The following is a 21,801-nucleotide window of genomic DNA, read 5'->3' as shown; positions in this document are numbered from 1 at the left end:
TACATCTTGTGCAGGTTAATGAAGGGTTTCCTTTTTCAGTTGCTTTATCATGGAAGCCAGATGCTCAGAACAATGAATCCCAACAAACTGTTGTATTCCCCAAGGGGAATCCAATGCCTAGCATCAAGGCTCTGACCTTCTATAGGTCCAGTACATTTGCAGTAGATGTTTTGAATGTTGACACAGATGATTTGCAAATAACACACAAAATTAGCACTTACACGGTGGGTATTGCTATTTTAATACCCCAATCTTATGCAATACAGCTGCAATGAATTGGGCCTGATATAAGCTCTGGTTCTAGCAACTTCTAATGGTGCCTGATTTAATTTTGCTCTACCTATTTACATGCAGATCGGCCCTTTCCAATCCAGCAAAGGTGAGAAGGCTAAACTGAAAGTGAAAGTTCGCCTCAACATCCATGGGATAGTGTCTCTTGAATCAGCAACGGTAATTTGCGTAATTTGCAATACTGTGTTCAGTCTTTTTTTTTTCTTCTGAAATATCATATAATATATTTCTGATACTGTATGCTTTGCTTCGCCGCTATGCAGATGCTGGAAGAGGAGGAAGTGGAAGTTCCGGTTTCATCTACGAGTGAGGTGCCAAAGGATGCTACTAGAATGGAGACAGATGATGCACCGCAGGACCCTGCGTCTAGTGCTGGTGACCATACGCAGGAACCTAAAGGAGCTGCTGATCCTGCTGAGGGTGCTGCTGAAAACGGGGCACAAGATTCTGAGGAAAAAACTGTTCCAATGGATACTGACACAAAGGTACTGTTTTATTCTCTGTATTGTATAGGATTAGTATGCCTGGTCTTTTGCTTGCTGCATGTTTTGAAGAGCTATTTTTCTCTGCAGCTTCAAATCTGTGTTTACCCAGATTTGAACTTCAAATCTGTGTTTACCCAGATTTGAATGTGCCTATCTCAGTTTATTTTGCTTAGTTAGTACTTTGTTAGACAATTACACAATATTTCTGTAATGAGCTTGGTAGTGATCATCCTTATGGTGCTTAGTAAGTATTTTACTATGAGTATCAAAAGAAGTTTCTCCATCATTTTTTTGGTAAAGCACTTGATTTTCCCCATGAAAAAGCCTGTAATCATCCTTATGATTGTTTATTTTTGGTAATGCGGTTCTCTATTATGTTTTTGTAGTTATGGACTACAAAATTTAGTTTCGCTTATTCATGTTAATATTTTGGCAAAGCACTCGACTTATTTTTCTTGGGCAAGACAATTATGTATATGAAATAATCTTTGTACCTTTTAGGTTGAGCCATCAAAAAAGAAAGTTAAGAAAACAAATGTTCCAGTTGCCGAAATGGTGTATGGGGCGATGGGCACTGTTGAGCTAGAGAAAGCTGTTGAGAAAGAATATGAAATGGCTCTTCAGGACAGAGTGATGGAAGAAACCAAGGACAAGAAAAATTCAGTCGAGGCTTATGTTTATGACATGCGTAACAAGGTAAGTTGAATTGCATGCTCTGATGATTGTTTATGACTGAGCAGTACCTGATGTCAGCTTCTCTTGTATTCAGATTCATGAGAAGTACAATGATTTTGTCATGTTGGAGGATATAGAAGGGTTGATGGCTAAACTTCAGGAGGTTGAGGATTGGCTGTATGAAGATGGTGAGGATGAGACCAAGGGAGTCTATGTTGCAAAACTAGAAGAACTGAAAAAGGTATGCTTTCTCCGGTACATTATATGGTTTACAATTTGGTTTTGTTCTCATTTAGGTTCTAGATGATTCTTTAACTCTGTTCCTCTGCAGCTTGGTGGTCCTATCGAAATGCGCTACAAAGAGTGGACAGAAAGAGGTCCAGCTCTTGAGCAATTGGTGTACTGCATCCGCAGTTTTAGAGAGGCTGCATTGTCTGCTGACCAAAAGTTTGATCACATAGACATATCAGAGAAACAAAAGGTATGCGCTAACATGAAGTCGATGACTGGTTGATGTAGAAATGCTCACCACTCTTTGCTTTATCTGCACGTGCAAATCTGAAGTGCAGCTCTTAACTGATAAAAAAGCATCTCTGTCAATAGGTGTTAAAAGGCGAAGAAAGTAGTCCGTTACAAAATATAGCACACTCGACTTTTGGGTACTAGTTGCATAACTTTGACCGGCAATATATAACGAAGTGTATGGACTAGGCATACATGAATGATATCGTTGCAGTGCCTTGCAAAATACTTTTATGCCATATTATATATTTGTACTAACTACTAGTAATAATGTACGTGCAATGCACGTTTATATTAGGTAGGATATTAGTTGCACGTTATATTAGGTAAGATATATCTGTTGCACGTTAGTATTTGGTAAGATATCAATTACTTTTTCGCGGGAATGGTAGGATATTAATTACATGACGGATTTCAAGGGATAGCGTTGAGTCAAAACGGTGTTTATAACCAATGGCAGTGGTGGGTAATTAGAGCGTTAAACGTGTTTGGTGCTCAATATTGGAACGATTTGAACCGCTAGATAACATGATTTGACGGTCAAGATGGTTTGGATCTGCCCATTTGGATCTTTTTATATTGGTATAGATTTATAGACATGAGTGAAAAATGTAGTCAAAGTTGTGCACTGAAGACCATGAAAAGTCTGCCTCTATTATGCACTGTATGCATGGCACGTCAGTGTATACTGAGTTATGTTTGCTTGGAGTAGAAAAATAGTTATGTTGGGCGTGCCTATTTTCTTAATGATATATATTGTCAAATATATGGTTTCGGTGTGGTTGCAAATAAGAGTGTTAGATAACTCCTGTTGGTGTTGAAATTTGTTTTAATACAAACTGATGCAAACTATATTGTTTTATTTATAAAATGCATAGTTTGTCGATCAAATGTAGTAATACATGACATTGGGGTGAAGAACAAAATATTTAGAGATGACATTGGGTTCTCTACCTTGGAAAAACTACCTACTTTTTGGGTACTGGTTTTTGTTGTTGAAAAAAGGCCTACTGGAGTAAGAAACACCCCCAGCTCGTAGTTCTGTGGCATTGCTCCACTCACATGTTCGAATATTGAGTTAGATGCACTCAGTAAGGATCTAGTTGGATTGAACATTTATCCTTGGGCACACGAGTACATGTCCACATTGTAATTGGCTTACACAAATCTGATGGCTATGCTACATCTAAGTGACGAATCAAAATGTTGGAATAGCAGCAACTTTCTATATACAAAGACTATAGAAAGATGAGACGAGTTGCTAATCCGTATTGTTTCATACAGGTCGTTAATGAGTGCTCGGCCGCAGAGACCTGGCTAATGGAGAAAAAGCAGCAGCAAGATGCTCTACCGAAGCATGCTAATCCCGTCCTACTTGTTTCTGACATAAAGAAGAAGGCTGAAGCGCTTGACAGGTAAGCTGGTGTTCTTCACAGGAAATCCCCTTTGAAAGAGCCTGTATGTATCTGACAATTGTCCCGCTACTTTATCTTATAGGTTCTGCAAACCCATCATGACCAAACCAAGGCCAGCGCCAAAGCCCCAGACCCCGCCACCAGCAGAAACCCCATCACCCGAGGCTCATACACCGGAACAACAATCAAATGGAGCCGATGAGTCCGCTGAGCCAGCTAGCGACGGTGCTCAGGATGAGCATGCGGCTGAGCAAATGGACACTGATAAGGGTGATCCTTCCCAGGTTTAAGAACTGTCGACCAGGGAGATTTTACGTCCATGATCGGTTGGGTTCTCTTGTGCTTTTTGCCTGCTAGGGCAATAGACTAGCAGGAATGGTTGTTTTCATACGTTGTGAGGATATGAGTAGAACATGGAGAGTTCTGCAGTGTTTCTAGACGTCTTTGTCCCTTCAAAAGCGGTCTTTTCTTTGACGACGTTTGGCAGATGCATGCAGGGTAAGGGCATTCGTCGAGGTTTTGGTGACCCATGGTCTCCAGTGTATTTTTTTAATGACGATGGTCCATAACGTTGTAATTTTTATCTACGGTGGCCCATAGCGATTCAGAAATTTTTGGTCACTACGGAAACAATATTATTATTAAGAGCTTTCTTCAATTCCTGCAAGCTGAATTGCCTTGTTGTGACGATGGAGGACTGCAGAATGTCTGAGCTTCTTGTGTGCTTCTGCTGACAATCTAGCTTTGGAGCCTTCCCATCACGATTTTGAGCATCTCCAACAGATGTTGCAGAAGTTCGTGTCCAACAATTGGGCACATGGCACTGGCTATGTTGAAAGGGATTGAATTGATGGAAGAACTTAGATGCATTAAGGTGATCATTGAAGCACACTCGTTTGAATTGATCCAGTCATGCAAGGGGACGATCGAAATTTGGAGCCCTTTTGCTGCTCTCTACACGAGTTAAAATCAGTCCGCCACCTCCTGCAGTCTGCGGCGACGGTGAGTACTTGCGGCAGTGCCGACAAGCTCTCACTCCTTGGGCGTCCCTGCTCCAACCCCCACAGCGCCCTTGGTCGAGCTCCACCGCCTCCCACCTTGCGCGGAGGGATGGGCTCTTTCGGCGGCGCTAGCTTCATCTCCATCCCCATCAACCGCCATCTCGGCACCGTGCGTCTTCCCTCGCCGATGCCGCCGACCCTAGCTTCCAGGTCCCGGAGGAGAATGCGGGTGTTAAGATCTCGCGTCCTCCCCACAAAGACGGCCTTCGCTCCGGCACTGACGCTCGCTGCCCATGCATCGGCCGCTGTCGTTTCCTCTGCTCGCATCTTCATTGGCTTGCTGCTGCCGCCCCTAGTGTCGGGCCCTGTTCACACGGATCTCGCAGACGCTATTGTTGTCTTCGATGTTGGTCGTGCCGGGGCTTGTGACGGGTGAGCCGGCAGGCTAGGAGATTGTCCAATCCCGCCGCGTGCGCCAGGCTCTTCCATCACTTGCTTTCAAGCATCATCAACGCGCGCCCTCCGTTGATGTGGCTCAGGAATAGGTGTTTCCACTGCTTCGATAAAAGCCATTGGGGGATTAAGTGTAGGGATCCGGTCTGGTGCATTCGATGCTTCCGATCAAATCATCATGGGAGGAATGTATGCCAGCCAACATTGTCGCGTGCTACATGCCCCCTTTGATCACTGGCTCATGCTGCATGTCCTCCTCGATCAGTGGGTCCTGTTGTATGTCCTCAGTCGATGGCTCGTTCTTGGGCTTCAGTAGTTGTGTTTCCAATAGCGGTTGAGATCGGCAACCCCCCAATAGCCCAGGCGGATGTGGTGCTCGAGTCTTCTTTTGCGGCGCACGAGGATTTGCTGCGCTATGATCTTCAAGGCTTTACTTCTTCTCAGCTGAAGGAGGCGGTCCTACCTCCGCGGGAGGTTGTTGTTGCAATGCAAGAGTCGCTGGTGTGAGTTGGAGCTTCCTAGAGCGGGTAGAGGCTGCTCTGGGAAGGCCCCTTCCCACGTCGGCTCCCGCGGGTGGTGGCCACATTGATGAACATGATGCGGAGCTCTTCAGCTGTTTCTCCCCTCATGCTGGGGCAGTGGCGGAGTTAGGAATATAGTATGAGGGGGGCCAAGTGTAGTAAATCCTTGCTAGGGAGGGCCAGCTCATAAGAATACACCATTTTTGCAACCATTGTATGCATATTAGGCTTAATACAACAATGTTAGGGGGGCCAGGGCCCCTGCTGGTCCCCTGTCTCCGCCACTGTGCTGGGGTCAGTTCTTCATTACTGTCAGCCTTATCCTCGGTGTCATCTGCTGTCGAGGAAGAGGCCATCGCCATGGCCGTTGCCCCTGTGCCGCAGATCATGCCCGAGCTTCAACAACTATGTGCGAGACCTGCTTCGCCTCTATCCATGGAGCACATGGAGGTCAACTCGCCGGCGACCTCGTGTGAGGGACATGATCCACCCTTGTCATGTGAGCATCTAGAGGCGGCTGAGTCTATCGCGTCGGTGGTAATTGTGAATGATGATGTTGAGTTGGATGAACTTGGGAGGGTTGATGTTGAGCATCCGGAGGCGCATGTGTCCATCATGTTGGTCGTAACTGTGAATTTTTGAGTTGGATGAACATGGGAGGGCTGATGTATATGTTTTGCATGTTCCCACACTTTTCAGCCGAGCATCCCAACCCCTCTTAGTAGTTCGATGATCCTATAACTCAAATACACTAAAACAAAAACTTCGAGTCATCGGAGAACCACACGTTCTCCCTTTAAAGTGGGGGTCAACCATCTCCTTAAAATAATCTTGAGGGACAAATAACCCGAGGCAAACTTAGTAGTTGTTATTAGTCCCGCTAACCACATTGCCATCACACCAAAACACCATTTAGGGACAAATGCACTTTTAGCGCCCCTCATCTTCTCTCTCCGCCCTTCTTCCTGAATCTGCACAAGCTCCTCGACCCTTCTTCCTTCTGCCTCCGCTGGTGCCACTAATCAGAAGGTGTGGGAGAGGTAGCTACGCTTCTGCTATAGATAATAATGCTCGGTTTATCGTGGCCTTAAAATATTTGGCGAAGGCCCCCTAAATAATTTTATTGTGGCGTTGAGGTGAGATGATGCGGTGATACTCCCGTTCCCTTCGAGTTGCCGAGGTGGAAGACAAGGAAACATAGGAGGATCCCCACTTTTCCCGCCTCTCTCGCGATGTGCCTCATCGGATCTGAGCTTCTAGCGAGGTTATTGTCGCTCCCTGGCTTGCAAGAGGATGTACGGCTCATCGGAGCATAAGAGCGACAGTGAAGATGCAAATGGTGTTTGAGCATATTATTTACGTGATGGTTTTCAAGAGGCTACGACGTCCACAAAAGGCTCTGGGTCCACTTTGACAAGTCGCAAAACCCTATGGCCAAAGGGTTGCCTCTTTTATTCCTCCCGTCCATAATGCCAAATGGGAGGCAGTGCAACTTCAGTGCGGAGTTCATGGCGAGCAGTTGTGGTCGTCTTAACGGACTAAATGGTCTCGTCCCCTTTGTGATAGTCTCATATAGGAGTGGCTTTGTACCCAATTTTGCATCCTCGTTGTATATTTCAGGAGCTAGTATGTAATTTCCTGCTTTGTGTTGACCCCAAATGTAAGATGCTCCATACCATGGCGGTGACTTTTGGTGGTTTTGCTTTTTGATCCCCAAGGGCTCCTTTGCTTTTCTTGTTGGGTCCTTTTTGCAAAGTGTTGTATCAGTTGTGTTCTGGATGTGTTGAGTATATTAGCAATGTTTGATTGAATTAATCCATAAATAAATCATGAGCATGTCAGTGTTAATCACATAAGCATGTAGTACACAAATAGCAAACATGTCTATGTATTTTTTTTTTGAAACAAGGCAAAAGGCTTGCCATTTTCATTGAATAAGAAGAAGGTTTAATAGTCTTGGCCAAAAGACCAGGTTACAAGCATCACTCTCGCGGCATTATATTACACAAATATTTCGCCCCCGCGAGGCACCACAGCGAAGTTTCCGCTTTGACGCGAGTCACAAGCACCCCGACCAGAATTGCTGTGCTGCGGAACACACGTGCATTTCGCTCCTTCCAAATTTCCCAAGAGATAAGAAGCATAAGGGAAAGAAGCGCCCTTCGAGATTCTGACCTCCCGGAAGCTATGTTGCGCCACCACTCCTTGACGGAAACCATGCCTCCCCAATCTGTAGGATGGACATCATGTAAACCGAGCCATGTTTTGATCATTCCCCAAACTCTAACCGTGTAGCGACACTGGAAGAGAAGGTGAGCTGCTGATTCTTGCGTTTGTTTGCATAGCGGGCAAAGGTTACAGTTGGGCCAGCCCCTGCGCTGAAGCCGGTCCGCCGTCCAAATCCTATTGTTGATGGCCAACCAAGCAAAAAATTTGCATTTGGGAGGAGCCCAATTCTTCCACACCAAAAGAGGCATATCTGAGTCGATAAGGCCAAGAAATTGTGCACGGTATGCCGTTGCCGCCGAATATTGGCCATCATTGGTGAGCTTCCAGGAGATTGAATCAGGCACACCGGGGTTGAGTTGAATGCGTGATAGCTCACTCCATAGGTTGACAAACTCTGCTGTGTGGTTCACATCAAGGTTCCCGCCAATGTCCACTCTGGAGACCCATGAGTTATTATGTAAGGCCTTCTGGACAGTGCAGTTTTTTCTTGCAGAGATCGCAAAAATATTTGGCGCGATGTCTTTGGGTCTCATACCGTTCAGCCAAGCAGACTCCCAGAACAAGGCCCTCATCCCATCTCCAATCAGAACCTTGGTGGCAGCAGCAAATATGTCTTTATCTTTGTCATCACACGGGTTCCCCAAGTTTACCCAAGGCTTGCTTGGGTCCGTCCAAGCTCCCCACAACCACCGGAGGCGAAGGGCAGTAGCAAATTTTTCCAAGTTGAGAATACCTAGGCCACCATGCAGTTTAGATTTGCACACTTGCTCCCAGTTGATTTTGCATTTTCCCCCAGAAACCTTGTCACAACCAGCCCAGAGGTATGCACGCCGCAGGGAGTCAATCTTTTTCAGTACCTCCACAGGGATGTTTAGCACCGTCAGGTAATATATAGCAATCGCCGTTACAACCGACTTGACAAGAACAACCCTTCCTGGCGATGCAACGTGTTTGCCCATCCAAGGCTTAAGTTGTGCCGCAATCTTATCCTCGAGAGGTTGGAAGTGGATTCTATTTAATCTTTTGATCGACAACGGCAGACCCAGATATTTCATAGGGAATGATGAGCGGTTGGCCGGGAAGAAGAGGAGGATATCATTCAGATCCAAGTTGTCACATCGGATTGGGGCAACAAGGCTTTTCGAGCAGTTGGTATGCAGGCCCGTAACCTCTTCAAAGTGGGCCAGCGTGTCCACAAAGAACTTGACTTCGGTTTTGATGGGAGCAAGAAAAACAGCCGTGTCCACAAAGAACTTAACATTATACATGTCTATGTATAATGTTAGTACAACTAACATGGAAATAAATATGAGCGAGATAAACGGGTTATACCTTCAGTCGACCAGGACGAAGCCGCGGTGGCGGCGGTCTCCTCGACGACCTTCTTCTTGGAAGTGAGCTTTTCGGCGTCCATGGCCATGTCGATGACGAAAGCGACGAGGACGTAGACGAACAACGGCTAGTGGTCACATATGAGACGCTCCCTAAAAACCTAATCACCCCTCTCCTGTATATGATCTCAAGGGGCGGGTTCCGAAGGCTTGCTCTCCCGTACAGTTGTGCACAAGGTGAACGGGGTGGGATCGCTGGTGGCAGTAGTAGTGAGCGGAATGGTTTGGGCAGTGTGCGTGGAGGCAGAGTAGATGTGATATGTTCTTTGTGGCGGCTAGGGTTGCTGGTGCCTCCAATATATAGGCGCGGCCGGGTGGAGAGACGTGGGCTGGATCTATGTTCGAGTCAGCAACAACCCACGATCTGATGTCTCAGATTCGTGACTCTTCTGTTAAAAGTTGTCTGGACTCAGCTTGACTCATTCATGGCGTGCGGGGCGAGGTAGGTGGTGGAGGAGGACCGCGTGGAAACCACTTCTCTTCTCAAACTTCAATAACATTTATTTTTTTGCGATGAACTCCAATAACATTTATTTTTTTGCGATGAACTCCAATAACATTTTGAAAAAGGATTCATTATGAAGGGGTCCAACTCTTCCTTCACTATTGGGGTGATACTAAACTTCCCAGCATATACCTTGTCATGATATGGGTCCTTATAGATTTTTTAAAATTGTTGGATGGGCCTAAAGCATACCTATATTTCAACAGGATGTCCTAGATCGTGGCTACGTGTGGGTTTGTAATTTTTGCTTAAGAATGAATGCACACGGTTTACAAAAAAAAAATGTGGGTTTGTAATTTTGCTTAAGAATGAATGCACACGCTTTACAAAAAAAAGTATATCGGTCCAGAATACCTTTGTTCAAAAGAATGCTACGCGTAGCAGGAGCTGCCTACCGTCCCCGCGGATATTCTCAGATCGGTCTTATAGCTAATTGTTTGGAAATTAACATGAAGCACCAGTGGTCTAGTGGTAGAATAGTACCCTGCCACGGTACAGACCCGGGTTCGATTCCCGGCTGGTGCAGTATTTTTTTTTTGGTATCGACCACGTCCACGTTGGAGCGCAGAGAAAAAACAGTCGCCCGTCGGATCAGCAGAGCAACAAGTCGATCCGTGCAGCGGCGGTGTGCCGACCCAAGCCGCAGTCAGACGATTTCTATCACGAACTCGGCATGAACCATTTACCGTCCGCACTAGCACTCTCCATCTCACATCAGCCGAAATCCCCGGCCCACGCAATCGTTGTGAATCTCACCACTCCCACAGGGAACTAACAAGTGCCAGTTACTACTGATCATCAGTATCAGTACATTAACAGTCGGCGTGCAAGGCACACTCCATTCGGCAGCGAGCGCAAATGGCCACCATGGGCGCCTTCCGGACCTTCCTCCTCTCCTACCCGGAGATCCTCCTGGCCGCGCTCTGCTTCCTCTCCCTGGCCGCCCTCCGCCTCGCTCTGCGGTGCCGCGGCAGCAGCGTGCCGCTGCGATGGCCGGTCGTCGGCATGCTCCCGTTCGTGCTCAGCAACCTCGGCCACCTCCTGGACGCCGCCACCGCCGCGCTCAGGGACTCGGGATGCATGTTCGTGTTCCGCGGGCCGTGGCTCGTCGGCGGCGACTTCCTCGTCACGTGCGACCCGGCCGCCGTGCACCACTGCCTCGCGGCCAACTTCGACTGCTACGACAAGGGCCACGACTTCGCCGAGATGTTCGACGTCGCCGGCAACGGGCTGCTAAATGCGGACGCCGTGTCCTGGGCGCGGCAGCGGCAGGTCGTCGCCACCGTCTTCGCCGCCCCCGTGTTCCGCTCCTTTCTCATATCCACCGTCGCGCGGCAGACGGCGCGGCTCCTGGTGCCGTTCCTGGACCACGCCGCCGAAGCCGGACGCGCCGTCGAGCTCGAGGACGTGTTCATGCGCTTCTCGCTGGACGTCTCCTACGCCGTGGTGTTCGCCGCCGACCTCGACTCGCTGTCCGTCTCCGCGGCCGACGCCCCGTACCCGCCCTTCGGCCAGGCGACCAGGATCGCCGGGGAGGCCGTCATGTTCCGGCACGTCGTGCCGGCTCGCTGGTGGAAGCTGCTGAGGTGGCTCAACGTCGGCATCGAGAGGAGGTTCGCCGAGGCCAAGGCGGTGCTCGACGAGTTCGTCTACCTCGAGATCGCGAAACGCAAGGCAGAACCGCTCCCCCGAGGAGAAGGACAAGGCGGCGACCTGCTGTCCATGTACATGGCGTGGCCCAGGGACCCCGCCATGACCGACCGGCAGAGGGACGGGTTCCTCCGCGACGCCGCCGTCGGCTACATGATCGCGGCCAAGGACCTCGTCGCGTCCGCGCTCACCTGGCTCTTCTACATGCTCTGCACGCACCCGCACGTGGAGGACAAGGTCCTCGCCAAGCTCGAGTCGCTGCGCGCCAACGCCGCGTGCTGCGGCGGCAAAGCGGTCGTGTTCGACTCCGACACGCTCCGGTCGGCGACCTACCTCCACGCGGCGGTGCTGGAGGCACTGCGCTTGCACCCGCCCGCGCCGTTCGAGGAGAAGGAGGCGCGCGCCGACGACGTGCTGCCGGACGGCACGAGGGTGACCAAGGGCACCAGGATCCTCTTCTGCATCTACGCCATGGGCAGAGTGGAGGGGATATGGGGCGACGACTGCCGGGAGTACCGGCCGGAGCGGTGGCTGTCCGGCAGCGGCCGGGTCCGGCACCAGCCGAGCTACAAGTTCGCAGCCTTCAACTGCGGGCCCAGGAGTTGCCTGGGCAAGGACCTGGGGCTCACCAACCTCAAGATCGCCGCCGCAGCCATCATATATAACTTCCGGGTGGAGCTCGTCGACGGCCATGTGGTGGAGCCCAGCGATTCGGTGGTGCTCCACACCAAGAACGGCCTCATGGTTAAGGTCAAGAGAAGGGAGGCGGCTTGATGAAGATGAATGAATTCAGGCTTTTCGTTGCATATTCTGATATTCATATACACATGTCATACAAATACTTATGACAGTGTCATCTATGTTTGTCGATCTGGATTTATCATAATTTCAAATGGTATTGTAAAAACCTAATATTGAAAACTACAATATATTAACCTATTGGTGCAAGATACTGCAGTTTTTATATATCAAAGTATTTTGAAGTATCAACAATACAGAAGACCTGTTTGGCTAGCATTGTGCGTAACTTAACGTAGAAATTGCTGGCTAGTTGTTAACTGTTGAAGACATGCGCCTTCTTGAAGCTAAAATTGATGATGGAGGCTAGATTTTATTCAATCATACAGTATGCATTACATGTATATAGTTTGGTTTTTATATATCAGACATCAATACATAAAAACACTATTTCAGTAATCAGCAATACTATATACATAGTTCACATAGACAGCATGATATAAGTAAAACATAATATATTTCGGTGGTAGCTGATATATTACTCAGCTCGCGCATAATAATCTTCTGATTGCGCCTGAAAGAATAAATTCCAATTGGTTGCCAGTACAAAAAATGTTATGCAACAGGTTCATCTGCCAGCACAAAATTGTACAGTAATGTACACTCGAGCAAATGACGGACATGCTATCACGCGAAGGGCAATCCTTCGATTTCTCCCGGGGATTTAAGCAATTGATTAACAAAGGAACCTAAAGAGTATTTCTGTCAAGTACTTCATTCCTCAAGGATATGCATTGAATATCTTGCAGCTAGCTACTGTACATTCTTCAGTCAGCTACCACAGCTATTCAAGAATCATTTGTGTGCACACATTACCAGTAAAACAGAAAGGATAATGATAGTCGCTGCTGTAAACATGATTGCCTGCACACACCAAACCAGAGGAAACATAAGAAAGAAAACTCAATTGCTAACAGTGTACAAGAAAACAAATGAAAAAACTGGAGAAGCACGTTGATGAGTTTGTATATTAGATTTACAATGCCCGTACATAACAAGGAAGTAAAGAAGGCCATGCAGGCAATTCAACCATGAATTATGATAATGTGCACCGATGAATGATTGACTAACTTGTTAAACAGGCAAAAAGAATTATTGCTTTTGTATGTCATATACTAAATCTAACAGGACATGATATGCTCCACACGTGTATGACGAATAAAAACTAACCAGAAGAGCAGAAGCGGCAAGCCCAGGCCGTTCTCGAGGATCACGGTTGTAGTACTTGCAGCAATAAAGAAGAGCTGCTATGTACCAAATTAACGGGCACAGGAAACCTAAAAGAAAACTGCAATAATTTTAATACAGTAAACAATAACTGAATGAAAGAATGAAGGAGTAGACTGCCTCACCAACACCATCCAATTCCACAACCAAAGAAGGGAAGGCGTCTTTCGAACATTGCCAACCTTGGATTTTCTTCATCGCCAAGTAGTGTGTACTTGCCGAGGCACACTTGGCAACTGCAATATTCGTTTGAGCTTCCTATGGAACACAAAACAGTGAATTTAGTTAAACTAAGATAAATACTTCTCCAAGAGATATGTACTTATAAACACTCTTGACGTTTTAAAAAAAACTTATAAACATTCTTCATTATATATGTCTTTTACAGATCAACGATCATGCTTTTAATAAGATGAGAGTGTTTTGCAACCAATATCTGACAGGCATCTCACACAAAGTAAGTGCATAAGCAGATTCAGTACCTCCCCTCATAATACTACAGTTGTTTGGTCAAGGAACCAGCAGGAAGAAACATGGAGCTTTTCAGCATTTCAGGACTCCTTGCTGTAATGGCTAATGTAAACTATGATCTAAGAGCTATCATCACATCAAGCAGCTGCACAAACGAAATGTGAGTAATTAGCACAAACATTAAGCAGGTGCACAGAAACATGAGAAAATGGCAGGAAAATCATGTGGCATCTAATCTAGTTATGTAGAATAAAGTGTATTCGATACAAATAGCAGTTTTAGATAGTGCACTACAGAGATGATGATTCTGTACAAATGTTGCAATTCAGAAATATATCGAGTGCAATTGAACTAGCTATTCATTCATTACATAAATGCGATGAGCAATTCCCACAACGAATGGGAAGTACACAGCTCACTGACGCAACAATTCTTTTCAGACCATTTTCATCAAGAAAATATAGCAGGGTAGAACTGTATCCAAATGATATAGGCTTGTGCGGTTCACAGCCTTGGAGTGATTAAGTTTGTCAAACATTTTTGCCTAACTTGTCTCAGAGAAAAACAAGACACGTCACAAGTGAGTTTCTGAGATTGCCTAAGCTAATCTTGACAACTCAACAAACCTTTGGGCACGCATAAACTGTGGCAATGAACCAAATTTTACTGACTTGATCAAACTTGCCTAAGAGAATTGTGACAAACTCAAAGTTTGCGCCTCATGGACAACAGCTTTGACTTTTCCTGTAGATGATGATAGTTTTAGTGCTACTATTGGAAGCACTTTCATATGAAGTGGGTTCAACTGAAAGAAGCAGAGGGGGGAGGGGGGCTTAGATGGTGTACTGGCACACACACTCATAAATTGTCAAGGCCAATGTGGTTTTACTAAAGAACTTGATGGAAACAAGCTCACACCTCAAAACCCAACGGGAAAGATTGTGGACGAGGCGGAGGCAACAGGAACGCGGTGCATGGCAAATTTTAAACCTCATGGAGATCCACTTTGACTTGTCCCTGATAAGCCGACAGACTAATTTTTACCCTGAGGCCTGTAGGTGACAGCTAAGGTGCTAATATTAGAAACACTTTCATCTGAACTGGATTCAACTAGAGAAAAATGCAGTGTCAGGAGGAAGGTCTTGTGTCCTGCATTGCGCATTACACCAAATAGGGGTTGAACTGTTGAAGCAAGCCAAGGAAAGCTCTTTGAACACAAAGATCCGGAAATCCAACACACAGCTTGAGTCTGTAATACCATCGAACGGGTTGTGTTCCTCCCACAGCCACAGGGTCAACGCCCTGCTTGAAATCGCCGACGAGCGATGTCAAGATCCGGTCCTAGTACATTCCAGAAATTCCACAAGCTACCACATTATGATCCGACATAGTACGTATAATCAGGGTACCAAGCAAGAAACCAAGAACCGAGCTGAGATCTGCAGAAGCAGGATACGCACACCTCGGCAAGGGGGGCGTCAAACAGCGAAACGGAAGCTGCAAACTTACATGACCGAATCTAATCTCCTGCGAGGAAAGTCCATGTAATTCTGCGGCGGATGTGCCTTTCAGCTTCCGCGGGTGGTCCTTTGCTGAGATGCGAAAAATTGGTAGAAGGAGGAGGGCGGAGAAGGCGTGGGCGTGAGCGGCTTCTGCCTTTTGGTATCCGTCCCGTTTGGGTGATTGCTTGCCCTTTCCAAGTGGCTCTCCCCCTCCTTTTCTTGATATTCCCGAGTGGATTTTGGCTGCTATTGCAGATGTGACACGTTGGATACTTGCTGGTATAGGCTCCGGAGGGCCAAAGAAGTGGTGTTCGCTACCTACCCCTCTCTCGGTCTAATTGATACTCCCTCCATTTCAAAATAAGTGACTCAACTTTGTACTAATCATTTATTTTGAAATAGAGGGAGTAGAATTTGACTCCTAAAAATATCTACAGCCAGACTTTACAAATCCGGCTCCTCATGTCGTGCAATTCTGACAGTAAGAAGAGGGGGTACATAGGAGAAGGCAAGGCCCTAGCTACAACGAGGTTGTGCACGCAAGATTTACGAGTTCAGACCCTTCTCGGAGGAAGTAATAGCCCTACGTCTCGGTGCCCAGAGGCTTTGTCGACTGGATTATGCGTGAGAGTTATAGGGGGTGCGAACCCTTGTGCCAGAGGAGAGGAGTGGCTTATATAAAGTGCGTCAGACCCCTCCAGCCCTCAGTTACACAGGATTCAATGTACGTTAAGGCAGGGGTGTTACTGGTAACACTAGCTATTGATGACTATAAATGATCTTTAAGACTACGAAGTGAACGCCTGACCGTTGCCATTCTGGGGTGACTTTAGACCTTTTGTACTTCGAGTGATTCTTCATGTGGTCGAGTGACTCTATCTTGGTCGAGTGGAATTGGGGTATCCGAATGGGATAGCTGGTCGAGTGGCTTGCACTTTAACTTGGTTTCAGTCGGTATCTTCTGTTGTACTTCAAAGGACTTTGACTTTAGGGCAGTGTCCTTGGGTAGGGAGTCTAGGTCAGGCCTATAACCCTACCCTAAGTACATGGCATCGTCATTAGCCCCCGAATGGATTGAGGTTCGAGTGAAGTAAGGTTGGAGTTGTTTCTGATTCGATTCTATGCTTCGGAGGCATATCATCGGAGCCTGGAAATCGTACTAGAACTTTAACCTTGCATCAGTCGCCTTGATCGATTTTGTGGTCGTCGAGTGAATTACGTCGTGAATCTTCGAGTGAATTAGAGCGTGAAATCTTTGACGTGATTGGTTGCTCTGCGGTTCCCGGATCTCACGGGATTCGAAATTTTAGAAAACTGCGCGGGACAGAGCGTGGCGTCGTAAGCAAAACAGATAGACAGAGGCTCCTTGATTTCCGTGCCATTTTTTCGCCACGTATCGGGCGAGCGTCTGCTGCGGGATGCGATAAGATCGTCTGGGCCCACCGGTCAACCACTCGGAAGCAGCACCATAAAGAGCGCTCGGGCCGATGCAATGCACAATGCACCTCATTCGATCCTCTTCTCCCCTGCCTCTCCACCGCGCATCTCTCTACTCTCGTCGCCTCCGCCCAGTCCGCGATCACTTCGTCGCCATGGGGAAGGACAAGACAGCGGCCCTGGAGCACGCGAAGAAGGTATCGACGACGGCGAAAGGCAAGAAGAAGGCTCGGGGGTCGTCGTCGCGGTCCGGTCTGCCACCTGGTTGGATCCATGGGGACTGGATCCGCTCCACCGTCGTGTAGGAAGACTTGGAGAGGCTCGCCGAGGATGGTATGATTGCTGAAAATCTTGGAGGTTGCCGGAGGGGGAATCCGAGCCCCAGCCGCGCGAGGGTGAGCGTGTCCTCCTCACCACCCATGTCGATCGAGGTTTTTATCTTCCTCAGCATCCGTTCTTTTGGGGTTTCTTGAACCTTTTCAGTGCCCAGATTCACCATTTACCCCCAACACAATCACATACCTTGCTGCGTACATCTCTTTGTGCGAAAACTTTCTGGGTTGCCAACCACACCGGGGTCTCTTCAAACACATCTACACTTGCCGTTCCCAAACGGTGAAGAAAGCAAATCCGACTAACGAAAAGACGCATGTGATCCAGATGTGCGGGGCTTTAGGGATTCAAACTAGGGGTAGAAGCGTTTTTCCTTCCATGACCCTTCCAGAGTCAGTCCGAGGATGGCAGTCGACCTGGTTCTTTCTTGGCTACGTTGTAGAGGTGATATTCCCCATTGTGGAACACCTTCGTGATGATGAAGGGCCCTTCCCAGGCCGGAGCAAGCTTGTGAGGCCATTTCTGGTGCACTCGGAGCACAAGGTCTCCTTCCTGAAATGCTCAGCCCCTGACATTTCGGACATGGAATCGACGCAGGTCTTGTTGATAAATGGTCGATCGGATCAGAGCCATCTCTCGCTCCTCTTCTAAGAGGTCAAATGCGTCCTGATACGTCTCCAATGTATTTATAATTTTTTATTGTTCCATGTTGTTTTATTATCAATCTTGGATGTTTTATAATCATTTTATATCCATTTTTGGTTCTAACCTATTAACATAGTGCCCAATGCCGGTTCATGTTTTTTCCATGTTTTTTACATCGCAGGAAATCAATATCAAACGGAGTCCAAATGGCACGAAACTTTATGATGATTTTTATGGGCCAAAAGGAAGCAGATGGGCCCTGGTTGCACCTGGGGGGGTGCCCCGAGGGGGGCACAACCCACCAGGGCGCGCCAGGAGGCCCTGGCGCGCCCCGGTGGGTTGTGCCCACCTCGGGTGCCCCCGGACCGCCTCTTTGCTCTATAAATACCCAAATATTCCCAAAACCCCAGGGGGGTCGATGAAATATTCATCCAGTCGCTGCAGAGTCCAGAATCACTAGATCAGATCTAAACACCATCACGGAGGGGTTCACCACTTCCATTTGTGCCTCTCCAATGATGCGTGAGTAGTTCTTTGTAGACCTTCGGGTCCGTAGTTAGTAGCTAGATGGCTTCATCTCTCTCTCTTGATCCTCAATACAATGGTCTCTTGGAGATCCATATGATGTAACTCTTTTGCGGTGTGTTTGTTGGGATCAATGAACTTCAAGTTTATGATCAGATCTATGTTTTTATATCAATAAAGTATTTGAGTTTCTTTGATCTCTTTTATGTGTGATCTCTTATAGCCTCATATTTCTTCTCCGATATTTGGATTTTGTCTAGCCAACTCGATCTATTTATCTTGCAATGGGAAGAGGTGCCCGGTAGTGGGTTCGATCTTACGGTGCTTGATCCCCGTGACAGAAAGGGAACCGACACGTATGTATCGTTGCTACTAAGGATAAAAAGACGAGATCTATATCTACCGCCATATAGATAAACAGATCTTTTCTACATCATGTCATCGTTCTTATTGCACTACTCCGTTTTTCCATGAACTTAATACACTAGATGCATGTTGGATAGCGGTCGATGTGTGGAGTAATAGTAGTAGATGCAGGCAGGAGTCGGTCTACTAATCTTGGACGTGATGCCTATGTAATGATCATTGCCTGGATATCGTCATAATTATTTGAAGTTCTATCAATTGCCCAATAATAATTTGTTTACCCACCTTTTGCTATTTTTCTCGAGAGAAGCCACTAGTGAAACCTACGGCCCCCGGGTCTTATTTCTCATATATTTGCCTTTGCGATCTAATTTTTCCTTGATTTTATTTTCAGATCTATTAAACCAAAAATACAAAAATACTTTGCTTCACTTTATTTTATTTACGATCTATTTATCCAATCTATTACAACCTTTTTACCGTCACACACCAATTTCTCGCGCCGTTACCCGAAAGGGATTGACAACCCCTTTAACACGTCGGGTTGCGAGGTGTTGTTATTTGTGTGCAGGAGCTGTTTACGTTGTGTTGCTTGGTTCTCCTACTGGTTCGATAACCTTGGTTTCATAACTGAGGGAAATACCTATATACCTATCGCCGATGTGCTGCATCATCCCTCCCTCTTCGGGGAAATACCGTTGTAGTTCTAGCTGCCATCAAGGAGAATTTATGACGCCGTTGCCGGGGAGGATCTTCAACATAACCAGGTTCCTAATCACAAATCTCATCTCCTCGCAATTTACATTATTTTCCATTTGCCTCTCGTTTTCCTCTCCCCCACTTCACAAAAATTTGCCATTTTATTCGCCTCTCTTTTTCCGTTCGCAGTTTTCTTGTCGGATCTGTTTTTGAGTGCAATCTTGTTGTGTGGTCATCATGACTCAAGAGAACACCAAGGTATGTGATTTCTCAAATACCAACAACAATGATTTTATTAGCACTCCGCTTGCTCCTCCCGCCACTAGTGCGGAGATTTGTGATATTAATACTGCTTTGTTGAATCTTGTTATGAAAGACCAATTTTTTGGTACTCCTAATGAGGATGCCGCGTCCCATATTAATACCTTCGTGGAATTATGCGATATGGAAAAGAAAAAATATGTGGACAATGATGTGGTCAATATGAAATTATTTCCGTTCTCTTTGCATGATTCTGTAAAAAATTGGTTCTCTTCTTTGCCTCGCAATAGTATCGATTCTTGGAATAAGTGCGAAGATGCTTTTATCACTAATTATTTTCCTCCCGCAAAAATCATTTCCCTTAGAACCCAGATCATGAATTTCAAGCAACTTGAACATGAGCTTGTTGCACAATCTTGGGAAATGATGAAAATGATGCTAAGGAATTGCCCAACTCATGGGTTAAATCTTTGGATGATCATACAAAATTTTTATGCGGGATTGAATTTTGTTTCACGTAATCTTTTAGATTCTGCCACGGGTGGTACTTTTATGGAAATTACTTTGGGTGAAGCCACCAAATTTCTTGATAATATTATGGCAAATTATTCTCAATGTCATACCGAAAGAGCTCCTACTAGTAAAAAAGTTAATTCGGTTGATGAAATTTCTTCTTTGAGTGATAAAGTTGATGCTCTTATGAAATTGGTTTCTAATAAAAGTTCTCCTATTGATTTAAATGGTATGCATTTGTCTACTTTGATTGAGCATATGCCATTGATGTGAATTTTATTTCTCGCAATAATTTCAACAACAATGCTTATAGAGGAAATTTTAATCCTAGACCTTTTCCTAGTAATTCCTCTAACAATTATGGTAATTCCTATGGAAATCAATCTTGAGAATAATATTAAATAATTTATCAATACACAAAAAAGTTTCAACACGTCCATAGAAGAAAAGTTGAATAAGATTGATGATTTGTCTAGAAGCGTTGGTGGAATTGCTCATGATGTGGAAAATCTCAAGATGGAAATTATTGTGCCTAAAGTAGATGAATCAATTAAAGATATTTATATTTATATCGATGAAAGTAATAAAAGAACTGCTATGCTTAGAGCTAAAATAGAATTTTTAGAAAAAAGCTTTTTCTAGTGATTATTCTTGCAAAAGTGATGAAGATCTTAAAATGATTGGTGTTTCTTCTATTGATTCCTTGTTTAGTAAAGTTAAGAATGATGAAAAAGGGACTGGAGAAGAGTCAAGTTTAGGTAGAAGGCATCCCAATATTTCGGAGGGTGAAAATCTTGTTGAGAAAATTGATGAAAGTGGGTTTGGAGAGGTCAAAACTTTAGCTAGTGATGCACCCACTATTTTGGATTACAAAGGCTTTAATTATGATAGTTTCTCTTTAATTGATTGTATTTCTTTGTTGCAATCCATGATAAATTCACCCCATGCTTATGAGCAAAATAAAGCTTTTACTAAACATATTGTTGATGCTATGATGAAAGCTTTTGAAGAAAAATTGAAATTAGAAGTTTCAACTCCTAGAAAATTGTATGATGAGTGGGAACCTGCTATCAAAGTCAAGATTAAAAATTATGAGTGTTTTGCTTTGTGTGACTTGGGTGCTAGTGTTTCCACAATTCTGAAATCTTTATATGATGTGCTTGGTCTTACCAATCTTGAAGAATGTTCCTTGAATTTGCACTTGGCGGATTCTACTATTAAAAATCCTATGGAAGAATTAATGATGTTATTATTCTTGCAAATAGGAATTATGTGCCCATAGATTTCATTGTTCTTGATATTGATTGCAATCCGTCTTGTCCAATTATTCTTGGTAGACCGTTTTTACGCACTATCGGTGCCATGATTGATATGAAAGAAGGCAATATTAAGTTCCAATTTCCTTTGAGGAAGGGTACTAAACACTTTACTAGAACTAGAATTAAGCCACCCTATGAATAAATCATGAGGGCATATTATGGATCTCGAACCAAAGATGACAAAACTTAGATCCTTGCTTTATGCCTAGCTAAGGGCGTAAAACTATAGCGCTTGTTGGGAGGCAACCCAATGAATAAATTTATTTTTGCTTTTTTTCCTGTTCTTGTGTGTTAGCACAATTATGCTACTGTTGTGATTGTGTTTTTTATGTTTTAATTAGTGTTTGTGCCAAGTAAAGCCTTTAGGATCTTCTTGGGCAATAGTTGTTTGATCTTGCTGAAAAAAGAAACAGAAAGTTTACACTCATGAAATTAATTTTCATTTTTTACGAGAGAGTGATAAAATACCCATTACAACTGTAGTAGATGAATATGCAAAGTTCTCAGGTCGTCCTATTTTTTCAGAGTTTTTTGGAGTTACAGAAGTATTCGAAATAGTCAGATTAC

General features: G+C 45.4%; 3 protein-coding genes and 1 non-coding gene across 4 annotated transcripts in view; 3 read left to right on the top strand and 1 right to left on the bottom strand.

Annotated features, from left to right (window-relative positions):
• The window catches only part of LOC119365232 (heat shock 70 kDa protein 14-like), a 7,125-nt gene extending 3,079 nt beyond the window's left edge, over positions 1-4,046 (top strand). The window contains exons 3-10 of the mRNA XM_037630848.1: positions 15-224; positions 355-450; positions 555-776; positions 1,278-1,472; positions 1,546-1,692; positions 1,783-1,932; positions 3,258-3,388; positions 3,471-4,046. Coding sequence (XP_037486745.1) covers positions 15-224; positions 355-450; positions 555-776; positions 1,278-1,472; positions 1,546-1,692; positions 1,783-1,932; positions 3,258-3,388; positions 3,471-3,678 — 1,359 coding nt within the window. The 3' untranslated portion in view covers positions 3,679-4,046. The remainder of the gene's footprint in view (positions 1-14; positions 225-354; positions 451-554; positions 777-1,277; positions 1,473-1,545; positions 1,693-1,782; positions 1,933-3,257; positions 3,389-3,470) is intronic.
• Positions 4,047-9,942: 5,896 nt separating this feature from the next.
• TRNAG-GCC lies at positions 9,943-10,013 on the top strand. The gene has a single exon. It is a non-coding gene; the product is annotated as a tRNA-Gly (tRNA).
• Positions 10,014-10,315: 302 nt separating this feature from the next.
• On the top strand, positions 10,316-12,090 carry LOC119365215 (noroxomaritidine synthase-like). The gene has a single exon (XM_037630826.1). The coding sequence runs from the start codon at positions 10,347-10,349 to the stop codon at positions 11,910-11,912; it is 1,566 nt and encodes a 521-aa protein (XP_037486723.1). The 5' UTR covers positions 10,316-10,346; the 3' UTR covers positions 11,913-12,090.
• Positions 12,091-12,376: 286 nt separating this feature from the next.
• LOC119365222 (60S ribosomal protein L18a-like protein) lies at positions 12,377-15,348 on the bottom strand. The gene is made up of 5 exons (XM_037630837.1): positions 15,144-15,348; positions 13,646-13,779; positions 13,289-13,421; positions 13,107-13,224; positions 12,377-12,800 (listed from the first exon to the last, which is right to left on the bottom strand). The coding sequence occupies exons 2-5, from the start codon at positions 13,653-13,655 to the stop codon at positions 12,732-12,734; spliced, it is 330 nt and encodes a 109-aa protein (XP_037486734.1). The 5' UTR covers positions 13,656-13,779; positions 15,144-15,348; the 3' UTR covers positions 12,377-12,731.
• Positions 15,349-21,801: the final 6,453 nt, after the last annotated feature.

Source organism: Triticum dicoccoides, chromosome 1A (genome assembly GCF_002162155.2).
Source record: "Triticum dicoccoides isolate Atlit2015 ecotype Zavitan chromosome 1A, WEW_v2.0, whole genome shotgun sequence".
In the NCBI taxonomy this organism is placed as follows: Eukaryota; Viridiplantae; Streptophyta; class Magnoliopsida; order Poales; family Poaceae; genus Triticum; species Triticum dicoccoides.
Note: the sequence above shows the minus strand (reverse complement) of the source record. Positions and strands in the feature narration are given on the sequence as shown.

Coding starts and splice junctions, on each gene's coding strand:
- LOC119365215 (XM_037630826.1), top strand. CDS start 10,347: ATGGCCACCATGGGCGCCTTCCGGACCTTCCTCCTCTCCTACCCGGAG.
- LOC119365222 (XM_037630837.1), bottom strand. Junction 13,225..13,288: donor TGTGGAATTGGATGGTGTTG/GTGAGGCAGTCT, acceptor AAATTATTGCAG/TTTTCTTTTAGGTTTCCTGT. Junction 12,801..13,106: donor TTGCCGCTTCTGCTCTTCTG/GTTAGTTTTTAT, acceptor TGGTGTGTGCAG/GCAATCATGTTTACAGCAGC.